At 36.0% G+C, this 27,187-nt stretch overlaps 1 protein-coding gene across 1 annotated transcript; it reads right to left on the bottom strand.

Annotated features, from left to right (window-relative positions):
• Positions 1 to 45: 45 nt before the first annotated feature.
• Positions 46 to 27,187, bottom strand: susd4 (sushi domain containing 4). The gene is made up of 9 exons (XM_056477651.1): positions 27,040 to 27,187; positions 26,443 to 26,607; positions 23,595 to 23,798; positions 20,545 to 20,718; positions 20,219 to 20,407; positions 13,448 to 13,639; positions 9,160 to 9,304; positions 3,434 to 3,816; positions 46 to 453 (listed from the first exon to the last, which is right to left on the bottom strand). Exons 2-9 carry the CDS (start codon positions 26,570 to 26,572, stop codon positions 416 to 418), a joined length of 1,455 nt encoding a protein of 484 aa, XP_056333626.1. The 5' UTR covers positions 26,573 to 26,607; positions 27,040 to 27,187; the 3' UTR covers positions 46 to 415.

The raw sequence follows: 27,187 nt of genomic DNA, 5'->3' as shown, positions 1-27,187 counted from the left end.
TATATTCATCCATTAGCCTGCATGGATAAAGTGCACATTAAACATTCATTCAATTCAAATAACATAAAGTTCCCTTGTCCTTTATTTAAGAAATGTTCATCATCATTACAGTCCGTGCCTTTTGAAAGCTGTCCAAAACTGCAGCAACAGTTTCCAAGTGAGAGTCAAAAGAACAAAATTTAATGCCGTGTATCAAATCAAATTAATATAATGCGTGAATCTAATGCATAGTTCCCTTTATTCATTATTGATTTATTTTATTGCCTATCCTGCCCTGGTGTGCTGTTCATTAAATATTGATGTGCGGCGATTCCATATGAGCAATAATTAGTTTGTAAATCAGAAAAAAATGATGAAATAATAAACAGCGGAGTCGAACGATCTCAAGTATCCCATTTTCAGTCGAAGTGAACAATCAGCAGTCCTCTTCTCCATCCTCCACCAGAGGAATTTCTGGAAAATACAAAACAGATCATTGGCAAGTGTCAAAATGTACATTTTTAAAGGGATAGTTCACTAAGAAATGATAGTTTCCTCACTATTTACTCTTCCACAAGGGATTATAAATCTTTGTGTTTCTATTTTCTCTTAAACACAAAGATATTTTGAAGAGAGCTAAAAGCTGACTTCCAAATACTATGGAAGTTGAGGGTGACAGGTTTTCAGTTTTCTTCAAAATTTCTTCCTTTGTGCTCAGCAGAAGAAACTCAATCAGGTTTTGAACGAAGGGAAGAGTAAATGATGACCACTGATGGTCATAACAGCATTATAAATAAACATTGTTACTTTTTTCAGTAAGGAGTAATCAAACTAATAACAGTTTCCTTACAATGCTGTTACCATTACTGACAATAAAATGAGGCATATCTTTCAGTAACACTTTACAATAAGGTTGTAGTAGTTAAAGGTAATGTATTTACTAACATAAACATACAACGAACATTACATTACAGTATTTATTCTATTCGCATTAAATAACAATAATCAAGTTATCTATAAATCTATCTATCGATCTATACTACCCGACAAAAGTCTTGTCGTCGATCCCAACTTGACTTTCAGATGATCATTTGGAGAAATGGCAAAAGGTCAATTTTTCAGATGAATCATCTGTTAAACTGCATCCTAATCATCACAAATACTGCAGAAGACCTATTGGAACCTGCATGAACCCAAGATTCTTACTGAAATCAGTCAAGTTTGGTGAAGGAAAAATCGTGATTCTGGGTTAGATTCAGTATGGGGTGTGGATGGCAACATCAACAGCCTGAGGTATCAAGACATTTGTGCTGCCCATTATGTTACAAACCACAGGAGAGAGCGAATTCTTTAGCAGGATAGCTCTCCTTCTCATACTTCAGCCTCCACATCAAAGTTCCTGAAAGCAAAGAAGGATTGGCCTTCCCAGTCACCAGACATAAACATTATTGAGCATGTCTGGGGTAAGATAAAAGAGGAGGCATTAAAGATGAATCCAAAATATCTTGATGAACTCTGGGAGTCCTGCAAGAACTCTTTCTATGCCATTCCAGATGACTTTATCAAAAGTTATTTGAGTCATTGCAGAGATGTATGGATGCAGTCCTCCAAGCTCAGGGGGAGTCAAACACAATATTAATTCTTTTTCCACTAAACCATGACTTTATATTTTATACTGTACATTATTACTGTTCTGTGACAAGATTTTTGTCTCAACAAAGTCAGACACTACTGCCCTAATTAAATAATTTAAAAAATCAAGGCATGATTAAAATTATATTTTGGTAAAATAAGCATAATCTAAAGGTCTTTGTCTTTCATATAAACCACTTCTAATACCAAATGATCAACTAGAAGTCAACTTATTATTTGTTGTTCCTAAAACTTGAATAGGCAACAAGACTTTTGTCAGGTAGTCTGTCTGTCTGTCTGTCTGTCTGTCTATCAATCTATCTATCTATCTATCGAGTTATTTTAGTAGACTTCATTGTTGGCCAGTTGTGGTATGTGCATATAAATATTAAACGTTCGAAAACATTTACTGTATTATGTTTTATTGTTCAGCATTAAAAATAATAGGTCATATTTACAATAAAACATCCAATTTGATAGGTATCTCTCATGTTGTCCCACAGCTGCATTTATATATAGTATGGAATAATGTACAGTGTTTTATAATAATAATCTATTCAATATAGCATCCATTTCATAATAAACACAATAGGTACTGTTTACCTCTCTATTTGATCATGATAAAGTTACTAATTATATTAATATTTGTGAGTAACGATAAATAATTACATTTTTAACCAACGTGCCCAACAATGGTCATGACAGAATTTTTAATTCTTAAGTTAAAGAGTTTACAGTTTTTCTCAGTGGCTTTGCTGCATTTCTCACAACACTATATACATTTGCACAACAGTTATTGCATTTCTCAAAACAATTAGTACAGACAGCAAAACCTACTTGATAACCTGCAAAATCGTGTCACTTGCTCAAAATGGAGAACTCATTCCTCAAAAGCAAGTATTCATGTCAATGAAAGTGTCAGTGTCATCAAGATGAAAAGTCCTGCCACTATTGTTTATGAACAAGATAGTCAAACGGCTTTGTCATGTTTTCATTATGACAGTTTACTCTGTACAGATTTTCCAATGCAAAAAAGTTTTGGTGACACTTCCTGACAATACTCAAGACAGCACTATATACTATTTGCGCAGCCATTTAAAAACTACAGTAAAGTTAGACATCACTGCATTTAGTGAGGTATCTGAGTACAAGACAATGAAAATATGTATGTTTCACATTTGTACTGCATTTGCTCTTTGCGATTCTAATTTATTCACAGCATTGTGCAAAAGAATAAATACACCCTTATTTACAACAAACATAAACTCCCTTTGAGTAGAGCTGTGCACAACTGTAAACAATATTGCAGTACATATTGGAACTGAACCTACAACATACACAGGTCTGTAAGTCATTCATGAATTTGTTCATTTTAGAAGACATTTTCAGAAAAAAAAAAGATTTCAAAAGTTTTATAAAATTTGCTTGACAGATTTTTACAACTAGTTCAGCATGTTTGTATGTAATGACTCAAGTAATGAAATGAGGACAGTTAGTTTTATATGGAATGACTATTCGGCATTCACAAGTTTAGTTAATTTTGACTGACATGACATAAGCAAATGATAATGTTATAGAACAGCAGAGAGTTGTATGAAAGCAATTGATGCATGTCCAAAAACATTTGCAATTTGTTGAAAGGAATGAGAAACTGCTACTATGATGTGCACAAATGACTAATTGTTTTGAGAAATGCATTACTGTTGTGCAAATGTAAATAGTGTAAGAAATGCACCCAAGCGACTGAGGAAAAACTGTAAGCATGAAACGATAAAGCAGTGTGTGTGTTTTACCACTAGGTGTCAGCAGCGCACAGTCTTACCGTCTGCAATGTCTATACTGGGGCTCGTGGATGCGGTTTCCTCCATGGAAGTGATGGCATTGGTTTTCTCTGACATGTTGAGTCCACCGGGATGAGATGAAGATTGTTGTAGGCCTTGAAGGCATTCGGATGTGTCTGACATGCTGTCGCAGGTCTCGACATCACCGGTGTCCAGCGGCACACTAGTTTGTCTTCCCGTATGTCCTGGATATGAAGGCGGGTTCTGTTCTTCTGAATGCTGTGCGCTCTCCAGATCATCAGGAGGCAGATCGTTCGGGGGTTGACAGTAATTGCCACTAATAGCTTCTTCATAAGAGGGAAGAGGAACGGCGACACCATCCACAACCAAGATGTTTGGATCCCGACTTTCATCTGGTTCATCGCTGAATGAGGAAAGAAACATATTTTTGTTTATTTTTTTTCTTTTTAATTATTTAACTGAGATAATCGGTAGTCAAAGTTGAACTGAGTTGGCTACATAGCTAAATTTCATCTTCAGAAAATAATTATACAGATTACATAACAAAAACAGCATGAATTGTGCGAAGGTATGGACTTGTTTATAACTGGTAAATTATTTTAATTAACTATTACAGAAAAAGCAGAAAGTCTAAAATCGGCAACTTTAAAATTCTTTACACACAAGCACATCTTGGTGGAGCTCTAGTTTGCATTCAAAGACAAATGGTTAAGCTATTAACATTTGAAACAACGTTTCAGAGTAAAAACAATACAGTATACAGTATATATATATATATATATATATATATATAATACTATGATATTTATTAGGTTTGTTGTTAAATAAATGTATAATGAGTTAGGCTAATATGTTCAAGAAACCTTAAACCATTGACTTCCATAGTATTTGTTTTTCTTACTATGGATGTCAATGCTTTCAGGTTTCCAACATTCTTCAAAATATCTTCTTTTTTGTTCATCAGAGTAAAAAAAAGGAAAACATTAAAAGGGTTAAGGATAGGTTTGGGGGTAGGTTTCAGGCCCATAGCCAGCCTGGTGAAAGGGGTGGTTGTTTTTTTTCTCAAAACTTTTTGCAGTTATTCACCTCATTTTCTGTTTAACTATGAGGTTTAAATACTGCATTTTAAGCACTATTTTTAGCTGGATTACCTTGTTGGATGATCTTCATAACCACACTTTTTGATGTACCAAAATATTTCCTAAAGACTTAGTATAAAGAAATATTTCATATTACATAGTACATCATATATCATTATAAAAAATAGCAATTTGTAAAAGTTTTAAATTAAAAACTCTAGTCTATTGTCATTTATTAGGCAACTAACAAACTGGCCAGCACATTCAACTTTTCTCAGTCAGAATTTGGCCATTTGAATAAAAAATAATTCAAACATAATAATAATATTAACAATATTATTAATAATAATAATGTAGAGTTTCATGATTTTTCTTGTTAAAGTACATTTGAAAAATCATCAACAACAATAGCCAAAGTAGTATTAAAATCAACTTAAAATAACACAACTTTTATTGATCAGTTTTTGTTTCAAGAAGAAGTACTAGATTTTGAATAAAAGTCACTTGTAAAATGTTTTCTCTATTTAAAAACAAAACAGTAGCAAAACATGACTTCACTTGGTCGTGAAGCCTTTTTCGATGTTTTTTTCCAAAATTTATGATGGCAAAATAGACAAAATAGGATAAATAAGCTCATGTAGGGAAAAATGACACTTTGTCAGTGAGGGGTGGGTCTTTCGAACCACCCAATCCCCCCTGGCTATGGGCCTGGGTTTAGAAGTAGTACTTACAGTAGTTATTACACATTTATTATAATTAATACTGTAAGTACATAATATACTAGCAAACATTAGTACAAATATTCAGTACTCCTTATCAAATGAACACCAGTACAAAACTACTTGATATTTAAATGTACTTATTAAAAGTGCAAAGTGCATTTTTAAGAATGTTTATTTTTCAAGAAACATTTGATATTATTAGCAAAAGTTGTTATACACTGACTTTGTGAGGTAGCAGCTATAGCTACAAGTTACATTTTTTAGTAGCTTGACAGAAGATAAATGTAGCAGTGTAATACAATGTAACATTTCCAGCAAACTGCCTTTCCAGCAAGTAGCAGAGTTGCTTGACAACATCTACCATTGATTAGTGCAGTGTTTCCCAACCCTGTTCCTGGAGGCACACCAACAGTACATATTTTGGATGTCTCCGTTTTCTGACCCATTATCTTCAGGTTTTGGAGTCTCTTCTGATGTTATGATAAGATGATTCAGGTGTGTTTGATTAGGGAGAGGTTGAAAATGTGGACTGTTGTGTGCCTTCAGGAACAGGGTTGGGAAACACTGGATTAGTGAACCTGCAATGGTCTGAAGCAGCACAGCATGGTTTTATAAGATCACATAGTACAATGGTGTTTTACAGCCATCTATTGGTAAATCATGGTTTTACATTTATTTATATATTATTAATATTTTGTAAGTAATATTTGTCAAGTAACAACATTTCAAATTAATAATTTTAACACTTTACAGTTTTGTACTTGCTGTACAGTACTGTGTAATAAATAAATGGTGTAATAAATCATTATGCTTTGACATTTGACAAAATTTATTCACATTTTTGTAATATGCACCTTTATGAGTAGATTCAAGTAGCTCAAATACCAAAACTACTTTTAAGAAGTAACTTGTGTAGTAAGCTACTTTTGCCTTTAGAACAGCAGTTTGACAGTGGCTGCTTTTTCCGGTAAAGTCTCTAAGGGATACAGCTGCAGATACTCACATCAATATAGCATAACTTTTGTGATACTGTACAACAATACTTATTATTTTTACATTACTGTGAGGGTTGGGCAAGGGGTATCATTAATTAACTACAATTTAATTGGCATTTTAATAAATAATATAAATAATTCTCGTTATAATGAATGTTTTTACATTACTGTAAGGGTTGAGTTTGAGGTTGGGGTAGGGGTAGATGTTAATAAAAACAATTAATTGCTAATTTAATAAATAATAAAATTGATTTTCACTAACTTTCAGCCGCAGCTGTATCACTTCTACCAACAACCTAATTTTCCTTATGAGTAGCTTATCAAGCTAGACTTTTAGTAATAGGGTATGTACGGGAACTGTCATATTATAAAATATGCTGATGATTTGGTAATTGTGAGTCTCCTCAACGATCAGGATTTGGGGCATGTTGAATATAAATAAAACAAAAGACATGGTGATAGATTACAGGAAGGCTCCTCCTACCCCCAGCATAACAAATATTAAAGGCTTGAACATTGAAATTGTTGACACACATCAATATCTAGGTGCCGTTATTGACAATATGTTGACATTTTAACCTAACACCTAGACCAGGGATCACCAAACTTGTTCCTGGAGGTCCGCTGTCCTGCAGATTTTAGCTCCAACACTAATCAAACACACCTGAACAAACTAATCAAGGTCTTACTAGGTATACTTAAAACACCCAGGCAGGCGTGTTGAGTCAAGTTGGAGCTAAACCCTGCAGGGCACCGGACCTCCTGGAACAAGACTGGTGACCCCTGACCTAGGCTGTCTATAGAAAAGTTAAAAAGTTCAGTTTTTTTTCTGAGGAAACTTAGATCATTTCAGGTTTGTACCTCTATGATGACACTGTTTTCTAAACAATTTATTGAATCTGTCTTATCTTTCTGCATTGTAGCTTGGTACGGTAATCTGAGTTTGTCAAATAGGAACAGGTTGAGTAGACTGGTGAAGGTGGCAGGCAAGATCATCAAACTGTTCCAAAGGTAAATTACCATAGTTATGTTTTAAATAGAGCTCAGGGTATCCTATGCACCCCGGATCACCCATTATACTCTGTGTTTCAGCTGCTGCCATCAGGACGTCATTTTAGAGTTCCTATTTGCAGGACAAATAGAACTAGAAATTCTTTTATAATGGTGGTCATTAAATGAGTCCAGGGGGGAGGGAGATGCACCTACAAAATCATGTATTAAATGTTGTGGTAATATTTTGTTAATGTGTACATGGAACTTCGCCTGTGTTAAGGCATCTTGCTGCAATTTTAGTTTCTCTAAATAATAAAGTATGTTTACATGGACACCAAAAAAACGATTTTAAGATGATTTAGACAATACTCTGATTAAGAGGCTATGTAAACAGCGATTAATTTGATTAATTTAATCCGATTAAGGTCATAATTAAGCTAAACAGAAATTAAGAGATGTGGAGTATACCAATTTTAGTCGCATTATTGAAGTGGAGTACAGACATGTAAACTTCTTAAACTATTACTGGCGTTTAGAATTTTCACCACAATTTCAGACATCATATTTAATACACACAAGGCTGTTTGACACTATTCTCTGCACCTACCAAGTCCATGAAGGACCATAGACACCCGCATTGTGAAATGCTGACGTTTTTTCCCATATACTGTGTCATATCAAATTCCATTAAAACAGCAGTTCATACTCGCATCCAATATCTTGTTTATCTCAGGGGGCATGCAAGAAATGTTTCTGAATGAAAGTGAAAGTTCCAAACTGCAGTTAAATTTAACAAATTAAAAATGAATCACCCGAAATTACATAAAACTCTAGAGGAAATGTGGATATCGCAATGACATTAATCGAATTATGTGCTATAACATTAAAAACTGGATAATGAAAGGAACATTACAAACGCAACTCATGTAAACTCAATCATATTATTGTCTTATTCATATTAAGGCAAATAATTTGATTACTGATGACCATGTAAACGTAGTCACTGATAATTATTGACAATTAATAGTTCAGGTTTCCAAACAACAGAAAACATGGCATATATTCTTGTTAAAAAAATGTGCCTAAAATTTGTGCTGACAAATCTAAACATACAATATAAAAACTGATATTATAATTGGTAAAAAGTTTTATGCATTCAGTTTGTGCTTGTTAATATAAAGATTAGTCTTGAAAAAGTTCTGCTTGATTTAGGTGGTAATAAACCAATATATTTACATTCATACAGTAGGCTTAAACAGCTTGTCCTTTTACAGCAACTTAGCTGACAATTGACAGTTGTGCCCAAAACTTTTTATTAATAGCGAATCCTTAAAATTCACAGGCACTCAAGTGGAGAAGATCTGCTGTTTTTGGCTCGTTTTGAGTCAGATATGGGAATTTACTTGGAGACTCACTCTGGCTAGATCATTTAAATCAGGGAATGGTTATGCTTAAGGCACAGTTCGCTCCAAAAAAGTAAAATTCTAAAGTAGTTCTGAAAATGTAGAAAACCAGCAGCCATTCGCATGTGTAGTATGAACAAAAAATACTATAGAAGTCAATGGCTGCTGCCCTCCAGCATTCTTCAGACTATCTACTTTTGTGTTCAGTAGGAGACATAGCAGGTTTGGAACATCCTCATAGTAAACACCAAACAATGGTTGGCACATGAACAGATACAATAGGATCAGACAGATTCATTAACAGTGGAATTTCAGTGGAATTTCATGTTCAGTGGAATTTGTAAACAGTTTAACTGAAAAAATAAGAATAAAACACTGCTGTTTGACAACTTACAACTTACAATAATGAGGAAAAACAATGAAACAGTTAAAAATATAAAATATTATGCTTTTAAATATAGTGAATAAACAATTAAGGTACTGATACTGATAATAATAATTAAAAACAACAAATGACTTTCCACCCCTGTGTGTGATTATTATGTTGGCTGTACCTTGGACTTTGCTGTGATTTGCATTTATAGTGAAACATCTTGGCTGTGATGACCAAGAGCAGGGCTAGCAGCACACTAGTGGCCGTACAAGCCACGACTTTCCATGTGGTCAGTAGAGAATCCTGGAAACCAGGCCAGGTTGTTTCTGTAGGAACAAAGCAGTGCTTATTAAGCTGGAGCAGCTATGAGAAAATTAAAGATATAAATACATTTTTTATACGATTTACAGAAGGTTAATTACAGAAGGTTACTAGGTTAATTAGGTTAACTAGGCAGGTTAGAGTAATTAGGCAAGTTATTGTAAAATGATAGTTTGTCCTGTAGACTATCGAAAACAAAATGTTTAAAGGGGCTAATAATTGTGACCTTAAAACGATTTAAAAAAAATTAAAAGTTTCTTTGATTCTAGCTGAAATAAAACAAATAAGACTTTCTCCAGAAGAAAAAATATTATCAGACATCCTGTGAAAATGTCCTTGCTCTGCTAATCATCGTTTGGGAAATATAAAAAAAAAAAAATAAAAAGCTCAAAGGGGGGGTTGGGGGGGCTAATAATTCTGACTTCAACTGTATATATTGCACCTTAAGCTGAATACTAGCCTTGGGAAATGATTAAAAAAGAATTTCACTGAATGGCTAACAATTTTGAAGTAAACTTTACTTACTATATATTGAAAAAACCCCTTTTCTGATTTTGAAGAGGGATTGGTGAGGTTAGAAGCAGGTTTAGTGCTACTGTTAGTTTTAATGGTGAGTTAAGAAAAAGAAGTTGAATGAACAGTTTAACTGTAGATGTAGATACTAAAATTAATTTAGGCCTTTCACTCAATTAAAATATTTCCCAGCGATTAATCTCATGTTTATGTTAACTCGCGATTAATCATGATTTGTATCTGTTTTAAATGTATCTTAAATTAAAGAGCCCCTATTATGGGTTTTTGAAAATGACCTTCCATGCTGTGTGTAACACAGCTCTAAGTGAAGTGAAATATCCAGCTAAGGCTCAAATCTGAAAGTGCACTGTGTTTAAAACTATTGATTAATCTATAAAAGAGTCGACTCAGAGTGGTTCGAATGAATCGTAATGAGTCTTTAGCCATGTCGGCATGACGTCGGTATGGAACTCAAGCTCATTTGTTGCATGCGCATACCTGGGGAAATTGAAACCCGCGGCCCCGACCACAAACACTGTAGAAAGAAAAAGTGGAAGATAAACACTGTAGCAGATCCTGGTTGAATCAAACCGCATAGACGCTTATTTTTCCTACTCAAAGATGTGGCTGTGAAGAGTCAGTGGTTGAAGTTTATTTTTGCAAAATTACCTCACCATTATAGCCCCAGCCTTGTGTTGTGGTCCCTTCATTTTTCTGACGAGTGCTTCAGCAATCTACATGCTTACAACGGGGGATTCATCGGCTGCTTGTTAAAGGAAGGATCAAAAAAGACTAAATGGAACTTTACAGTACACAGTTCATGGATCAGTTCTTTCCTCCATTTTCACAAGTGTAAGTAACTTAGTGCGTGGTGGGCATTTCTCTCTGTCTCGCACTGAACGCAGTCAACCAATCATAACAGATTGGGTCATCGGATCAATCTGTGCAGATTAGCATCACGCTAAAGAGGGGTTTGGGATCAAATGATTTGTTGAGCAAATCATACGCGAGTCATTGGGATAATTAGGTAAAAGTAAATGCATATTATAAAACAATGAAAGTGTTTTTTGACCTTGCATGCATATCAGCCTGTTGTTGATGACCCCCAAAACCTAAATATGACCCTTTTTAATGAATAATAGGGGCGCTTTAATATAATGTTGCATTTTGAAACTGCATAATAAAAACATCAGGGACTTAAGTGTACACAATAAAAAACTGAACGATAACATTGGTTTATAGGGATGCAATGAATATGGAAATTCTTGGCTGAAGCACAATCAAGCTCTTGGCTACCAAATACATTTCTTTTGTATTGGTGCTGCATCCTGCACTAGCTGCATATGTCCCCAACTAACGGCATGGGGTCAAACAGAAAGCACACTGTGTTAAGAAAAATGAGGGCTGTTAAAATGAACTTTCCTTAACTTTGACAGCCCTTTTAATTACACATTTATATATTTTTTTCGATTAACTACAGAACAAACCACGGTTGTGTAATGACTTGTCTAATTAACCTAATTAATCAAGATAAGCCTTTAAACTGCATATAGTATCTTGCAAAATGACTAGTAAAATATTAGGTAAGGTCATCATAGCAAAGATAAAAGAACGAAATAGGAAGGCTAATCATTTTGACTTTAACTGTTTGTACAGAATATATACACCAAACGTTACTACATACAGGGGCGCAACTGCACATTTACTGAGGGGTATGCGGGATCAAGTTTTGCGCCCCCACCCCCTAAGAGTTTACGTATAACAAAATTTGTGAGGATGCAGGGCTAACCAAGACCACACATCTAAACACACACAATACAAACAAAAATAAAAGAAGTCCATAGATAAGTGTTCTGGCTGTGTAATTTTTTACACAGGTTCTACCCCTGCAATATATGTATTAAAATTTTAAAGACAAATGTTCTTTTTGTAACACTGAGCCTGAAAGTCTTTTACATCTATTTTGTACTTGTACATTTTCTGATGATTTTTGTAAACAGGTTTCAGGGTTGCTTTTTAATTCATTTTACAAAATAACGAATGCATGTTTCTTTTTTTAACTGTAAAACTGGCTATAATACACTCAATATTGCTCTGAAGTTGATAATTGTTCTTGGGAAATTTCACATACAGGTTAAAGTAATGTCTATAACTTCCTCCTTTATTTTTTTCTGTAAAGATTTTAAAATATTTTATAATTATTTGACCTCAATTACAAGATACAAGAAGGCCATAAAACCTTTCTAATAATAATAATAAAATAATCTGTACAATCTAATTATTTAAATATGATGGATCTCCCCATATGTAATGTATTTTTTATTGATTGATTTTTATGACTTTTACATATAACCCAGTATGCTTGTCAGTTATATGCTTCACAAAAAAAAGTTATTTGCGACTATCAAACGTCTACCGTAAAGTCACATGGACTTACGCCAGGTATATGTATTTAGCCCATCGAATTATACTGTTTTTACATACTTTAGTGGATGGAAGTATGCGATTTCGGACGCAGCCACGGTGTGATCGTGCATCATTGTCCCCCTGCCTGGACAAAACCACCTCCTCTGCTCTTAAGTTTGGTAAAAGCAGGAACGGCGCGTCTATAGAGGCGACCTACAGTATTGACCTTATTCTACAATGCCTTCTGCATTGCGCGCGTTTTTGCGATTGTTTTAGAACTTCCGATTCAGCCGCCTATGGGAGAAATGACTAGGAGTAATAAACGGCAGAAAACGGTCAAACTACTTACTCCACAAACAAGTGTTTGCATGACAATACAGATAAAGTAGAATAATATAATAAGAAAACATCAGTTTGCAGCATCAAGCAGCAAAACGAGCTGTTTTAAACGTTTAAAAATGAATGGAAGTGAATGAGAGCGGAAGTTTCGAGCCAAAATGATTCAAATGGCTGCGCCCGCTCGTACCCGGAGAATAAGGTGAATAGGCGGCGTCAGCGAACACCCCGGTCCTCGCGAACCGGTAACTTTCTTTTTCACTTAACATTACGGGTTGAGGGCGGCGTGATCGCCGTTCGCCTAAAGCGCCAGTTCAGCTCGCTCCGGCCCTGGGTAAAGCCCAGGCTAGGTGGCGGTTATGATTTATGAACTATTTCCCAAAAACCGAAGGTGAATAATAGTATGTTAATAATAGTATAAGCTTACCAATCTCTGATTATCCAATTTGACATAGCAGATTTCATTTTAAGGCATTGTTTTACATGTTCTTTTTTTCGTTTTCTATTTTGGGCACTACTCCTCTTCATTCTTCTCTCCATTTTAAACAAGTGACTGTAACTGAATAACGGATTAATCAACTGGTCTACGGAGGGGGAGGGGTGGTATTATATTATTTTTATTTAATAAAATACAATATTAAACTCGTATAAAATGCCAAATAAACTTTTTTTTTTTTTTTTACCAAATATATTTATTTATTCAATATTATTTGAAACTTTTAAAAAGGCTCATTTCAAAAATAGTTTTGGCACAATGGCGCCCCCCCATGTGCGGCGCCCCTATGCACTGCATATACTGCATACCCCATTTTTGCGCCTCTGACTACATAACAGCCAAAGACACTTAAGCTAAAGTTTTCTCATCATTTTGAAACTGCTCGAGACTAATTTACCATCTTTGACGCAGTAGAGCTGCATTTGTGGAAACCACTGGCCGTACTGGCAGGTGATGTACTTGTAGTCATTCGCTAGAGAGTAGCCAGGATAACAGTAGTACTCCACGACCGTCCCGTGAATGTAGCGGTCACATGGATGAGGGTGGCACGTGTAATCTCCATGTTCTATCATTGGTGGTAAAGAGCATGCTGTAAAACATCAAAGACAGAGGAAAAGCCAGTCATTCCGATTACGCATTTCCTTTTCCTGAGTCACACACCACAGTGAATGTGTTCTTTTATTTGTTTCTGAACATTCCAGCATGACATATTGACTCCAACACAATCTCACGGCATTACGTAAGTTTTTGATTTAGTGGCTAATTCGTATGAATTCGTACGATCTAATTCGTACAATTTAGAACGATTTGCTCATCCCCTAATGACGGTTGGGTTTAGGGGTGGGGTTAGGTGCCACGTCTCCTTTTTAAAACAGAACTCGTACAAATTAGCCACTAAACTGACAAAACGTAAAATACTTAAGTTTTCTCGTGAGATCAGGCTGATTGACTCAGTGTTTAATGATTAATGCAGCTTTTTAATGTTTACATCTGGACTGTTACATTGGGGATGTTTTAGTTGTCTTTCATTAGTGTCAGATTAAAAGATTTTGACTCCTAAATTCTTGTCATGTCATGGACAATCATCGCTTCCCATCATTAGCAATATGCATTGTCATCAAGAAGACAGAACTGTTGGAAACAATTGTGCAAGAAACAATGGCCGCCGTCTGGAAAACATCCGAAAAACGGAAGTGTTGTTGCCACAGGTCTACCTTTCATCCAGTGCACACACAGTTGAAAATGGAACAAAGATGCTAGACTTTCTGCCAAGCCATGGTGAAGCATTCTAGATGTGGCGCCAGTTGATGTCCGCTATAAATTTATAATGAGATGAAATGATTGATTCTTGAATTGATTATGCCAATACTGGAATGAGATTTAGTTGCAATCCAAACTTGTTTTATTACGTCATTACGTCAAATGTTCTGTATAGTCTGAATATAGGTAGTATGAATTGAATTTGAACGTACTACATCTGTCATGTTGTTGTTTTCAAATGATCTACTAGTGTCAGTTGCATCTCTTCATTTTTATTGATATATCCTCTGCTTTGGGTTTCCTGCTCTGTTGCCATTAGATTTTTTTTCTTTTCTTTGTAACTTCTGTTTTTGCTTTGTAAACTCTATGCCATTTTAATATATTATGTTGCAGGCTTATTTACTGATCTTACATAATTGTGTTGACTTGAGAAAGCCCACATACTGTTATCTGACTGAAAGTTATTATTAATTAAGCTTCTGATCTCCATCAATCTCCTTCTAGGGCTTTAATGCTACAATTGCCAAAATTGGCAGTTAGCTGGGAAATAGGTTGTAGATTTATGCTGTATCTTTTCCAACTGGTCCAACTTTTGGTTTTACAAAAACTGACGTGGAAAACTCTGAAAAATCACATTGACTTAACATTAAAAGCCCTATCATACACCCAGTGCAATAAGACGCAAGACATGTTTGCCCTGATGTGTTGCTATTTTCAGACCAGCGCAACCTTAATGTTCTTGTTTTGTGCCACGTTGTTTAAATAGTAAATCCATTTGTGCCACTTTGTGGACTCATGGGTGTTCCGCTCTAAAAAAGAGGTGTAAGGCGCATTGTTGGCGCGTTGCTTTTTTGAGGGGCTAATAGACTGTGCAAGTCCAGCGCAGAGCCCGTAAGTTCTGCACCTCACACATTGCTTAAAACACGCAGGATGTACATACAATACACAATCTTTACAAATGAAAAAAGAATTAAAGGATTAAAATGTTAAAAAAAATTCTACAAAAAAAAAAAAAAACACTGGTAACACTTTATTTTGATGGTCCATTTGAGTATTAGTAGACTGTCTGCTTCATATCTGTTGATACTGCTACTAAACAGACATTTAACTGACTATAAGAAACTTTGCAAGTACATGTCAACTAACCCTAACCCTAATTTCACAGTCTACTTAAAATCTAATGAGAATTAGTTGGCATGTAGATGCAATGTAGATCCATATGGGTCATAGGACATGTGTTTAGATATAACTCCGTTTTTTTTACCAAACTTTGTTATTATTGCTCATTTATTAGTTTGCTGGAAATTAGAACTGAATTTAGAAAGAGTTTTGAAACAAATCTTTACGCTTAACAAATGAAAATAATTAGGTAGGCTAATGGATGTCTTCAGTGGAGTGCGTAACACCATTTCCTTAAAGAGAGAAAGTGAAAGTAAAGGCCGATTGGAGGAGGTTTGTTCGCACGACACTTAAAGGGAATGGGAGATAAGACTCTGATTGGTTTATTCTCAAAACACACCCAGAACTCATCAAGAGAATAAGCTCAATCCTGTTAGACCATATGCCAAGGCGCAGAGCATGATTTTCTGTCCTTAAAATAGCAAAAGTGGATTTGGACACGCCCTTAATGCTTTTGCGCCATGCGATGACTTTGTGCCTAGATCGTTAAAATAGAGCCCTAAATTTGACGCATCATAACTTGTGATCTTTCACACTTGAAATGGCTGTCAAGCTGTGTAAAACTATGTTAAAGGTGCAGTAGGTCATTGTGTTCAAAAACATTTTTTGTTGTGCTTAAATGATTAAAGTAATTGATCTAAATATATTTGTATATATATTTTATATTCTGGGTAAGACATAAGACAAAAAAGTTCATCCAATTAAAAATTGTCGGGCTGACAATAACTCAATTACGACAGGTAACTCAAACTGTCTGTCAACAAATTTAAATTTAAAAGATTATTTTCAAGTTCATGGAGCACCTTTTACAGCATCAATAATATAGTCAGTTAAATAGACCTGAGCATTCGTTTAGTTGTTCAAGTGTAAAAGGAGATGAAAACAAACAATGTATGAGGATCAGCGAGCACAACTGAAAATGAAAATTCACTAGTCTTGGTAACGTAAGTGTAATGTAATACAATAAAAGGATATTTCTGTTTTTAGACCTCCTTTCTATCCTGATTCGATTTTTATGTAGTTGAATAACAAAACATAAGTAAATAGTGCTCTTCCTCCTAACCAGCTTTACTGAGGTGAAGTTTCGCACATTCTATTCGGTGTGCACTCGTGACTTAAGGAGGCGTGGTTTTTGACGGCAAGGGAGGGATGTAAATTTTCAAAGCTATTATGCTAATCATAGGAAGCTGGGTATTGGCTTGTTGGACTCATGCTTGCAAACAGGACTTCCTGTATGCTAAAAATGCTAGCAGTGATTAGCTGTATGCCAATAATGATTAGAAAAGTGCTATAACTTGCTAGAAGTGCTTACCACATATTAAAATTTGATCAAACATGTAAATCACATTCGTTCATTTTTGACAGCCTGTGACACACTGCCACTCTAACTTTACTTTGAATATTGGGTCTGAAATAGCATGTAGGAATGACTTCAAAACAACATTAGCACTATTTAACTGACTGTGAACAATGTTGTATTTTTTAGTCATTGGCTGGTTATATGATGTCACTATTTAGTTCTAATGTGCGAATATAAAACCAACTTTACCCCAATGCCAGTTTTGGGGAATATATAATTCCTGCACCCACTGGCCTGTGAACAACTACACTGGACAAAGTGTGTGTCTCAATAGAGTTTTCTAGCTGGTCAATGACATTATCTAGTGTTATATAAGGTTGTCTATCGTCATCTATTTGGTGTGCACTTATGACTTAAGGAGGCGTGGTTTTGGACGGCAAGGGAGGGATGTAAATTTTCAAAGCTATTATGCTAATCATAGGAAGCTGGGTATTGGCTTGTTGGACTCATGCTTGCAAACAGGACTTCCTGTATGCTAAAAATGCTAGCAGTGATTAGCTGTATGCCAATAATGATTAGAAAAGTGCCAAAACTTGCTAGAAGTGCTTACCACATATTAAAATTTGATCAAACATGTAAATGAGGTTTGTCTATTAACAACCCAGATTACCCTAGCAACCAATCACAACAAACTTGCAACCACCTAGCCATGCCTTAGCAACACCTTAGCAATCACCTAATCACTGTAGCTACTGTGCTTCCTGTCTGAGTCCCACTGCAGTCCCTCTGTCTTTCTCAAGCCAACATAAATCTTCGTCAGTGACCTTTAGCTTCTAGTCGATAACTGATAAGCTGATGATGGTAATTTACTTTAGTTTTGGGACAGCTGCGTATTTATCTCATATGCAGAGAAAAGCCACAGAAGAACCATTTTAGGTTTCACAAATATGCTTTCGGTGAACTTTTCAGTTCTTAAAGTTTTTCTTAAAGGGCACCTAGTTTTACCCCTTTTTTAAGATTTAAGATAAGTCTTTTGTGTCTGCAGAATGTGTCTGTAAAGTTTCAGCTCAAAACACTCATCAGATTATTTATTAGACCTTACAGAATATTGGGATTTTCAGCTCTGAACACATTGTTGCTGTTTTTGTGGCCTGTGCCTTTAATGCCAGTTCTTCACGCCCACCGTTTCCATGTGCCTGTCAAAGTGTGTCTCAATCTCCGGCTTGGCTGCGTCACATAACAGACAGACATGAAGGAAGCAGATCTCACGTAACATTTGTGAGAAATACTACAGTAAGAACTTTACCTATGATTATTTGATGTATTTGTTGGGGAGTTCATTCATCAGCCTTTTAATGTGCCACACACAATGTCGTTACAAAGTTCACACACACACACACACACACACACACACACACACACACACACACACACACACACACACACACACACACACACACACACACACGCACGCACACACACACACACGCGCACACACAGCGGAGACACATACACACAGCGGACACACACAGACACACCCACACACACACATATAGCTGACACACAGACAGTGCGCACATTTAACTTTACACTGTTTTTGCACAGCAAACGTGACAGGATACACATTAATATCCACTGCTGTATGGATATCCGTTTTGTTAATGTACAAATTAAACCTGATTTAACGTCCACAAACCAAGATTGAAGTGTCTTCTTTTATAATTGTACTGATGTGCGGCCGTGGTGATGTAAAATCGCTGTAATTCATTAGAATCAAGCACTGTTTTTAAACTTATAAACTCATTCTTGATTACATTTGATGATGATTGATGATCACAGAGAACTAAACAGATCTTTTAATCCCGGTTGCTTTGTGCACATCCTGTCTTGTTGATATGATTATACGCAATACTACGGAGACATGCTAATACGCGGCTGTCAATCAATTCGGTGGGTGGGGAAAACACACTACTATGTCACATTGTGGTGGGCCTCAAAATGGGAGGGATTTGAATCCTATTTTAACGTTAGAAAAAAAAAAAACTTATTGTGTTTATATCACCCCAATATGACTGTGGACACACTGTACCTACACACAGTTCTGTCCAAACAGCCACAAAAGATGATTTTCATCATAGGTGCCCTTTAATGTAAAATTTTAATAATATTTTAATAATATAAAGAACCTTTTTTTCATCTGCAGAAAACCTTCTGTGGAATAAAACGTTTTCATGGTGGTTTATGTGCTTTGTGAAAACGTTGATGCAAATAAAGGTAGTGGGGAAGTATAAAATTATATGGCTATAATGCTATGGACTATAAACCTAGCTGTAACTAAATTGGGATTTTAAAATATTCATTCATTCTCTTTTTGGCTTAGTCCCTTTATTAATCCAGGGTCGCCACAGCAGAATGAACCCCAACTTATCCAGCACGTTTTTACACAGCGGATGCCCTTCCAGCCGCAACCCATCTCTGGGAAACATCCACACACACTTTTTCACACTCACATACACTATGGACAATTTACCCTACCCAATTCACCTGTACCGTATGTCTTAGGACTGTGGGGGAAACCGGAGCACCCGGAGGAAACCCATGCGAACGCAGGGAGAACATGCAAACTCCACACAGGAACGCCAACTGACCCAGCCGAGGCTCGAACCAGCGACCTTCTTGCTGTGAGGCTACAGCACTACCTACTGCGCCACTGCTTCATCCTGATTTTAAAATATAGCCATTTTAAAATGAATTTAAACTTTTTATATTCATTTTTTTCTTTATTGTATCTGCTGGCCTAATTAGTGTAAGTGTGAGTACAGCCATTAGAACTTAATTGTCTCGAGGCTTCCGGTCTTTTTTATACATTTTCATTTTTATATATTTATGTATTGTCATAAATGCATTTTGCTTGTAGACCAAGTAGTTTGACTGTTTACTGTCATTTGTTACTCCTAGTCATTTCCCAAGGCAAATGAATGGGAAGTTCTAAAACAATCATGGAAAAGACATTTACATTAAAGAATAAGTTGAATAGTTTTTTCATTTATTCATTCATTTATTCTCCTTTGGTTAGTCCCTTATTTATCAGGGGTTGCAGTAAATGTTTTACACACTGGATGCCCTTCCAGCCACAACCAAGTACTGGGAAACACCCACACACTCTCATTCACACACACATTCATACACCACTACGGCCAATTTAGTTTATTCAATTCACCTATAGACCACGTCTTTAGACTGTGGGGGAAACTGGAGCACCCGGAGGAAACCCACGCGAACATGGGAAGAACATGCAAACTCCACACAGAAAAGCCAGCTGGGACTCAAACCAGCCACTTTCTTTCTGAGAGATGACAGTGCTAACCACTGAGTCACAATGCCACCCATATTTTTTCAACACTTTCAAAATAATGTAGGAGTATTTACCCTCAACATCAAGGCACCGAGGTGGCGTATCTGACCAGATGAGGTTATACATGCATTCCAGAAGTTCAGGTCCCTCCAACTTGTATCCAGGAAAGCACTGGTAGTGGACAACAGTTCCAACAGGCACAGAGAACTTAGTTTCCGAGATGTTCATATAACTGTGTGGTGGTATTAGCGGCCGAAGACAGCCTGAGGAGACACAAAACCCTTTACAGATATAAAATCTTAACTGGCTTTCATGACTGTGTTGCTGAACAATTGAATCATAGTCAGTTACAGGCTAGATTTGCTTTGAATAACTTCCAGAAATATGATGTGTGTCAAACCTTGACAGGTTGGCTGATTATCCCATGTCCCATCAGCCTGACAGACTGATTCCATAGTTTCTGTGTCAGGATATCGGATCTGAAATCCCTCATGACAGCTAATAATGAGGCTGTCGCCAGGCCTGTATGTCCTATTTGTGACATCAGCATCCTCAATGAATGGAGGAAGACAATCTTTGAAAAACAGAGTAGCTTAGTGAGTGCTGCAACATTTTTATACACCAATACAGATGAAGATGTACAGTTATTGAAAGGCTTAGTTCTCCTAAAAATGAAATGTCTGTTATTAATTGCTCACCCTCATGCTCATGCTATTCCAAACTCTTGAGACCTTTGTTCATCTTCAGAAACACAAATTAGGATGTTTTAGATTAAATCTGAGAGCTCACTCATCCTCCATAGAGAGCAACGGTCAGAAAAAAACAAAAACAAACTCAAAACATTGTCAAAACATGGTATGTGACTTCAGTGGTTTAACTGCAATCATACAAACTCAAGGACAATTTTGTGCACCAAATAAAATCTAAACAGTGATGGGTCACTTTTCATTAGCTACATTTCCATCCACCTATTTTAAGCGCATTTTGGATATGCGCATAAAAAATTGTTGAAGAAAACACCAAGATGCGCATACATGTTGAAAACGTGCATAAAAAACATCCGCATAACTGAGTAGGGTAAACTTTTTATTCGATAAGAAAAGATGTGCATAAACTATGATGGAAACACTTTTACCAAACAAATTCCAGTATGCGCATTAAAAAAGGTCATGTGATTTTGTCATATGAAATCATGTGATAATAAAAATATGTGCGAATGGACAAACCAGCTGGCTGAGCACACTGTAAAACATCTGAAATGTTGTTTTGCTCAAGAGTGTCTGTGCGCCGCATCTCACACCTTCAAACGCCACAGCGGGCACCACAGAATTGCCTGCTGAGATGCAAGTCAGAGAAAAGATTCACACAGAAAAGATGAAGAAAAAGAAAAATGAAGAAAAGATTCATGCAGCTTTTCCTACCACAGCAAATTTTGTCTTTACTGTTGATATTTGGCGCTAGTTAATCAAGAAGTGATGATTTTGTTCCCTTTGACTCATTGGATGAAAAGCTGCTTTATTCGCACGTCTTTTATGTGATATTCCTGTTTTGCGCATAAAGATAATTCACATTTTTGGATGGAAACATAGCTACTGTTGGGTAAAATTACTTTTAAAAGTGGAATTAACCATCAACTAAAGCGATTTTCACACTTGAAACTGTTGACTCTGGGTCATCCTAAACCAAAGTCCCTCTAAAGCAAGTCATTTCACTCAGCGGCCATCTTTGAAACGCCTCTAAGGCAGTATGCTCAGGCATTCTGTTTGAATGGGGAAACATTAAATTCTCCAAAACTGTTTGCCAAGCTTACGATTGCAATAAAATTTTTAAATTACCAATCAAATTAAGCAACAACTGTCTCATAAGTTTTTTGTTTCTAAACGTTTGAATCAAACAAAATCAGTATTTTTTTCAGGTTGTCCAAACTAATGCACATCCACACTTAAAAAGAACGAGATCACAACACCAACCTCATTTGTGGCCATTCTACACTTTATCATCCTCTGGATAATGATTCGTCTGATCACGCTGGTCTTCTGAAGTAATTCACAACTTGGTCTTGATGGCGAATCTCCTCCAGAAATGGGAGCGACTCTTTGTTTACAAGTTCATGGCCGTTTGAGTGGTTGCTGCTGTCATGTGATGTGCATTTGACAGGACGAACTGTACCTCACGTTCAATTCATATAGATTACAAAACCTAAAAAACTTTTGTTTTCAAGTGCACTTGGTTCATTTAAAAGATCAGATTTCAAGCTTTATGTGGATAAATCTCTTATGTCTGTCAAGCAAGTATTTGCTGAGACTCCAGTGCGTTTTTTGACCACATCAACTTTCATATAAGCACACATCTGGTCTGTGCTTCTCTTCCAAAGAATTGTCAGTCTATAGGAATCGATGATTGGCTCCTGTACTAGTAGGCGGGACTTCATTCGCTATATTGACCATTACACTTTTCCCCATTCAAAACTGTATGAGTGACATGTCTTGTGTATTCTATAGTCTTTGCCTAAAGCCTGGATAAAAGAAATGCTGGGTAATCTGTAATCACGTTTCACACTGCTTATTCTATACCTGTGGTTAACGATTAATCCTGTATTCATTAACAAATATTTCACAATGTGTATTCCTAAACCCTGGGTTAACATTCTTATTTGTATATTTGCAGTGTCACTGCTGCTGATTGGACGAACAGCAGGCAACCATTTTCATAGCATTTCCCCATCTTTTTGTCAGTTATAAACAAATATTGCTACGTAGGTCTTTAGCTAACCCTCACGATATGCGCAAAGACAAGAAGACTAAAATATCTTATCATCCGTGATCCAGTTTATTCACTTTCTTTTCTTTCACCAACTACTGTTTAACAGATTTGTGTTTCTTGCTACTGTCATCACATGACTCTCATTCCCCAGTTTCTGTCTGGCTGTTTGTTGCCAGGCATCCAGCAACAGCGAACAAATACTGCTTCGTTTCATACTAAACAAATAGCTCCCCATGCAGGGTTAACAACACAATGCAGTGCTAAGCCTGCTCTGAAGAAGGGTTTATAATCCTGGGTAAAATGCTAACACCACCGGGTATCCCTGGGTAAAGTGTAAAGTGCTAACACCACTGTTAAATTACAAGTGTGAAACATGTTTTACCCAGAGTTAAGAGAAAACATTGGGGAACAAAGTCCTTTAAAGTTTATAGTTCTTGGAGCTTCATATGATCAGTGATTAAACCACTGAAGTCAATGTTTTGACCCTGCTTTTGGTTCTTTTTCTGCACTTATTTTGGACCATTATGGAGGGTAAGAGAGCTCTTGGATTTCATCTAAAATATCTTAATTTATGTTCCGATGAATGAAAGTCTCAGGGGATTGGAATAACATGAATGTGAGTGAGTAATTGATAACAGAATTATCATTTTTGGGTGAGCTCATCCTTTAATATCGAGTAGGTCTTACCTTCTGAAAGGCACACTGGTTTAAGGCTTGGTTTCCAGCCTAACGATCCATTATGGAAGCGCGTGCAGATAATCTTGACTGGCCCCTTTAAAATATAACCATCCACACAAGAGAACCTAGCCACTGAGTTTTCAAAAAACTTCCCGATGCTTGGAGTTCTGATCCCATGCTCTGGAAAACCAGGATCTTTGCAGATCTGCCCCTCTGAAATATGCACAAGGAACAACCAAAATCATGCATTTCAAGCAAAGACAATATCTTATGATTTGTGCCAATATCAGAGTTTAATCAGCATTTAAACTTTAGTATATTGTTATATTCATATTTGGCCAAAGACAAGGTGTCACATTTTGGTGTCTGCCATCAAATGAAGTGTACAAAAGTGATTGTAAATATAAAAAATATTAGTATAATAATGTAAGTAAATATTAAAGTAAAATTAAAACTATTGATTTATATTAGGGCTGCACAATATATCTTTTGAGCATCGATTCTGTTATAATCACCAGCGATCTATGTGACTGCAGGTAAACATGCAGTTCACTAAAAAACTACAAATCCGCCGGTATATGGACTACAAGTTCCGTCATGCACCTATAGCACTAAGCTGTTCCAGTTTCAATTTGATTACAGGCATTTACACACAGCCGGAGGATCATTACAGACTGTAAACAGGGACTTTAAATACAGAGCACACACACACACACACATCTTTGCTGAGTCTTGTTTAGCAGTATTGTGAACATTATGACACGTTTTCCTTGCCGTGTCAGACCCTTGCCTTGTTTTATTGTTTTTTCCTGTCTGCTGACTGCCTTTTGACCATCCGCCTGTTTAATGACCATGACTCTGGATTTTCTGTATCTGCATCTGTTTACCCCTGTGTTGATTGTTGCTTGCCTGACCATTCTGACCTGACCTGCATTTGGATCCGCAACTGTTGTCGCTTCACATGACAGACATCACAATGTGTGTGTCCGCAATAGTCACATCGCAAGATATACAATGTTGAGCTGCGATTATAGATGACCATTAACCACAGGTCAAAACACATGAGATTTGTAGAGACAGTATTTAAGCACAATAGTATGAAAGTTGATTATCTGCATGTGTTTTTGAGGCCTGTGACTGTGTGAGCATTTTAAGAGAGCATAAAGAAGTTTAATAAAAATTAGTTTTATTAAACAATTTATAGCTGAAGTGAGAATTATTAGCCTCCCTTTGATTTCTCTTTTTTTTTTAAATATTCCCCAAATGATGTTTAACAGAGCAAGGAAATTTTCACAGTATGTCTGATATTTTTTCTTCTGGAAAACGTATTATTTGTTTTATTTCGACTAGAATAAAAGAAGTTTTCATTATTAAACCCCATTTTAAGGTCAATATTATTAGCCCCTTTAAGCTAATTTTTTTCCATAGTCTACAGAAAAAAACATTGTTATACAATAATTTGCCTAATTAACCTAGTTTAGCCTTTAAATGTCACTTTAAGCTCTATAGAAGTGTCTTGAAAAATATCTAGTAAAATATTATTTACTGTCATCATGGCAAAAATAAAATAAATCAGTTGTTAGAAATGAGTTATTAAAACTATTATGTTTAGAAATTTGTTGAAAAAAAAATCTTCTCTCCATTAAACAGAAATTAGGGAAAAAAATAAACGGGGGCTATTAATTCTGACTTCAACTGTATATCACAAATAAGGTGATATCACAGAGAAAAAAATATCACAATGTCATATTTGTCCAATATTGTGCTGCCCTGATTTATATAATAATTTATATTGATAAAACACTAATATAATAGTTTTCAAAACACTAATCTACAAATTATTTGTAAAGTTTACGTAGAAAACAGACAGGAAATATTGTTATAAAATTTCAAACAATTTTTAGACATACTTATTTGGCACCTTTAGGCTTAAAACATTTTTGTTTAGTGTAAAAAACACAGACAGGTCTTTAGGTCTGTTTAGTGTAAAAGAAAATGGGTTACAAAATTTTGTAAATATTTATTAATTTATTTTTTCTTTTACACTGCATTGTGTTGTGTTTTGGGGTTAATGTAGTAAACCTTTATATTAGACAAAAATTACCAGTACTACTTTTTAGACAGTGTGGTGATGGTTTACTCAGTTTATACGAGTTTAATCATTTGTCAAACATTAAATGTAGAAATGTATATTTTCTTCATTGAATACATGAACTTGTCACATTTTTATTTTAAGGTGTCCTTATTACAATGTTAGTATTTTAGGTTTAGGGTTATTTGCATGTAATTATGTATAATTAATTGTAATTAATGGGATAAACACATGTAACATTTGTAAAATAGGACACCTTAGAATAAAGTGTTACTCAGGAGGAACTTATGATAGTGATGACACCCGCACTAATTTATGCAGGGTGAAACTGTTACAACTCTTTCCTGTAAAGACACTCTCCAACATCACTCTATTAACACATCCTTTTACTTCTACACGAGAAAACACTTTTCAGCTGAGATTTTTATTTGCGTTACATAAATGTCACCTTCATAAAATGTTATTACAGTATCACCAGTTTAGGGCCCGATATGATGCTGTCTGGAGTTTTACGAGAATGTTTGTTTCTTGTTTTGATTATTCTGCTTTGTCATGACCAAAGGTTATTCAATATGCAGAATAAACAGAAAAAGCAGCTTCGCCATGGCATTTAATGACTCCTATCATAGCATAACAGATTAACATCTAAATGAGAATGATAATCATTCGCTAATTTCAGTGTCCCATCATTAAGTATTCACAAATATCCTCATCATCGTGTTCACAAATGCTCTCTCTTATATATCCCCATCGCAGATTTCTTACCTACTGTGTTAACCGGGAAGGCGGTGACCAGTAAAGGAGGGCGGAGGAGGATGATGGAGAGAATAATCTGCCCGCAGACAGGATGTCCAAACGCAGATTTCTTGCCTTCTTTATCAGCATGATGAAACATCTTTCACTGAATAAAATTCATCGGGTCACAATGCTCTGAAATGACGATGACAACGACAAAACAAGCTAGGTAAAGCGTGAAAATATGAAATCTATAGGGATTGCATCACGGATTTTCAGCCCTGCAGAATCTCCTCGCCGACGCGCAGTACATGATGACCAGTAAATCCCCATATCAATTGGTAAATACCAGAATAGTCTTTTCGGGAACGCGCGCATCGCATGTCCGCCACGCATTATTATGCATTATTCAATTGTCTTCGGCGGATCAGGAGGAGGCTCGTGAAACATAACGATGCAGTGTTAATGTACGATGATCAGGATGATGATGAAAAATGCGTCATATGCGTCACTGCTCTACCTTACCCGGTTGAAATCTAGTCTAATGACGCTGTAGGCTACTGCCAAATTAAAAATAGTTGTTCTTCGCACATGATTTATTTATTTATTTATTTTATTGTCACCTACCACTGATGCCGTACATGGAAATTCAGTTGCACCGGACTTTCTCCTTCAGTGGGCTGTCGAGATGGTCAGTTATTTAACAATTAATAGTATAACAACAGTTCTTCAGCTGTTGTCCGCGCTTCACTAGGTTATCGAAAGCAAAATGAGC

This window comes from Danio aesculapii, chromosome 17 (genome assembly GCF_903798145.1).
Source record: "Danio aesculapii chromosome 17, fDanAes4.1, whole genome shotgun sequence".
NCBI lineage: Eukaryota > Metazoa > Chordata > Actinopteri > Cypriniformes > Danionidae > Danio > Danio aesculapii.
This window is presented reverse-complemented; position numbering and strand designations above follow the sequence as displayed.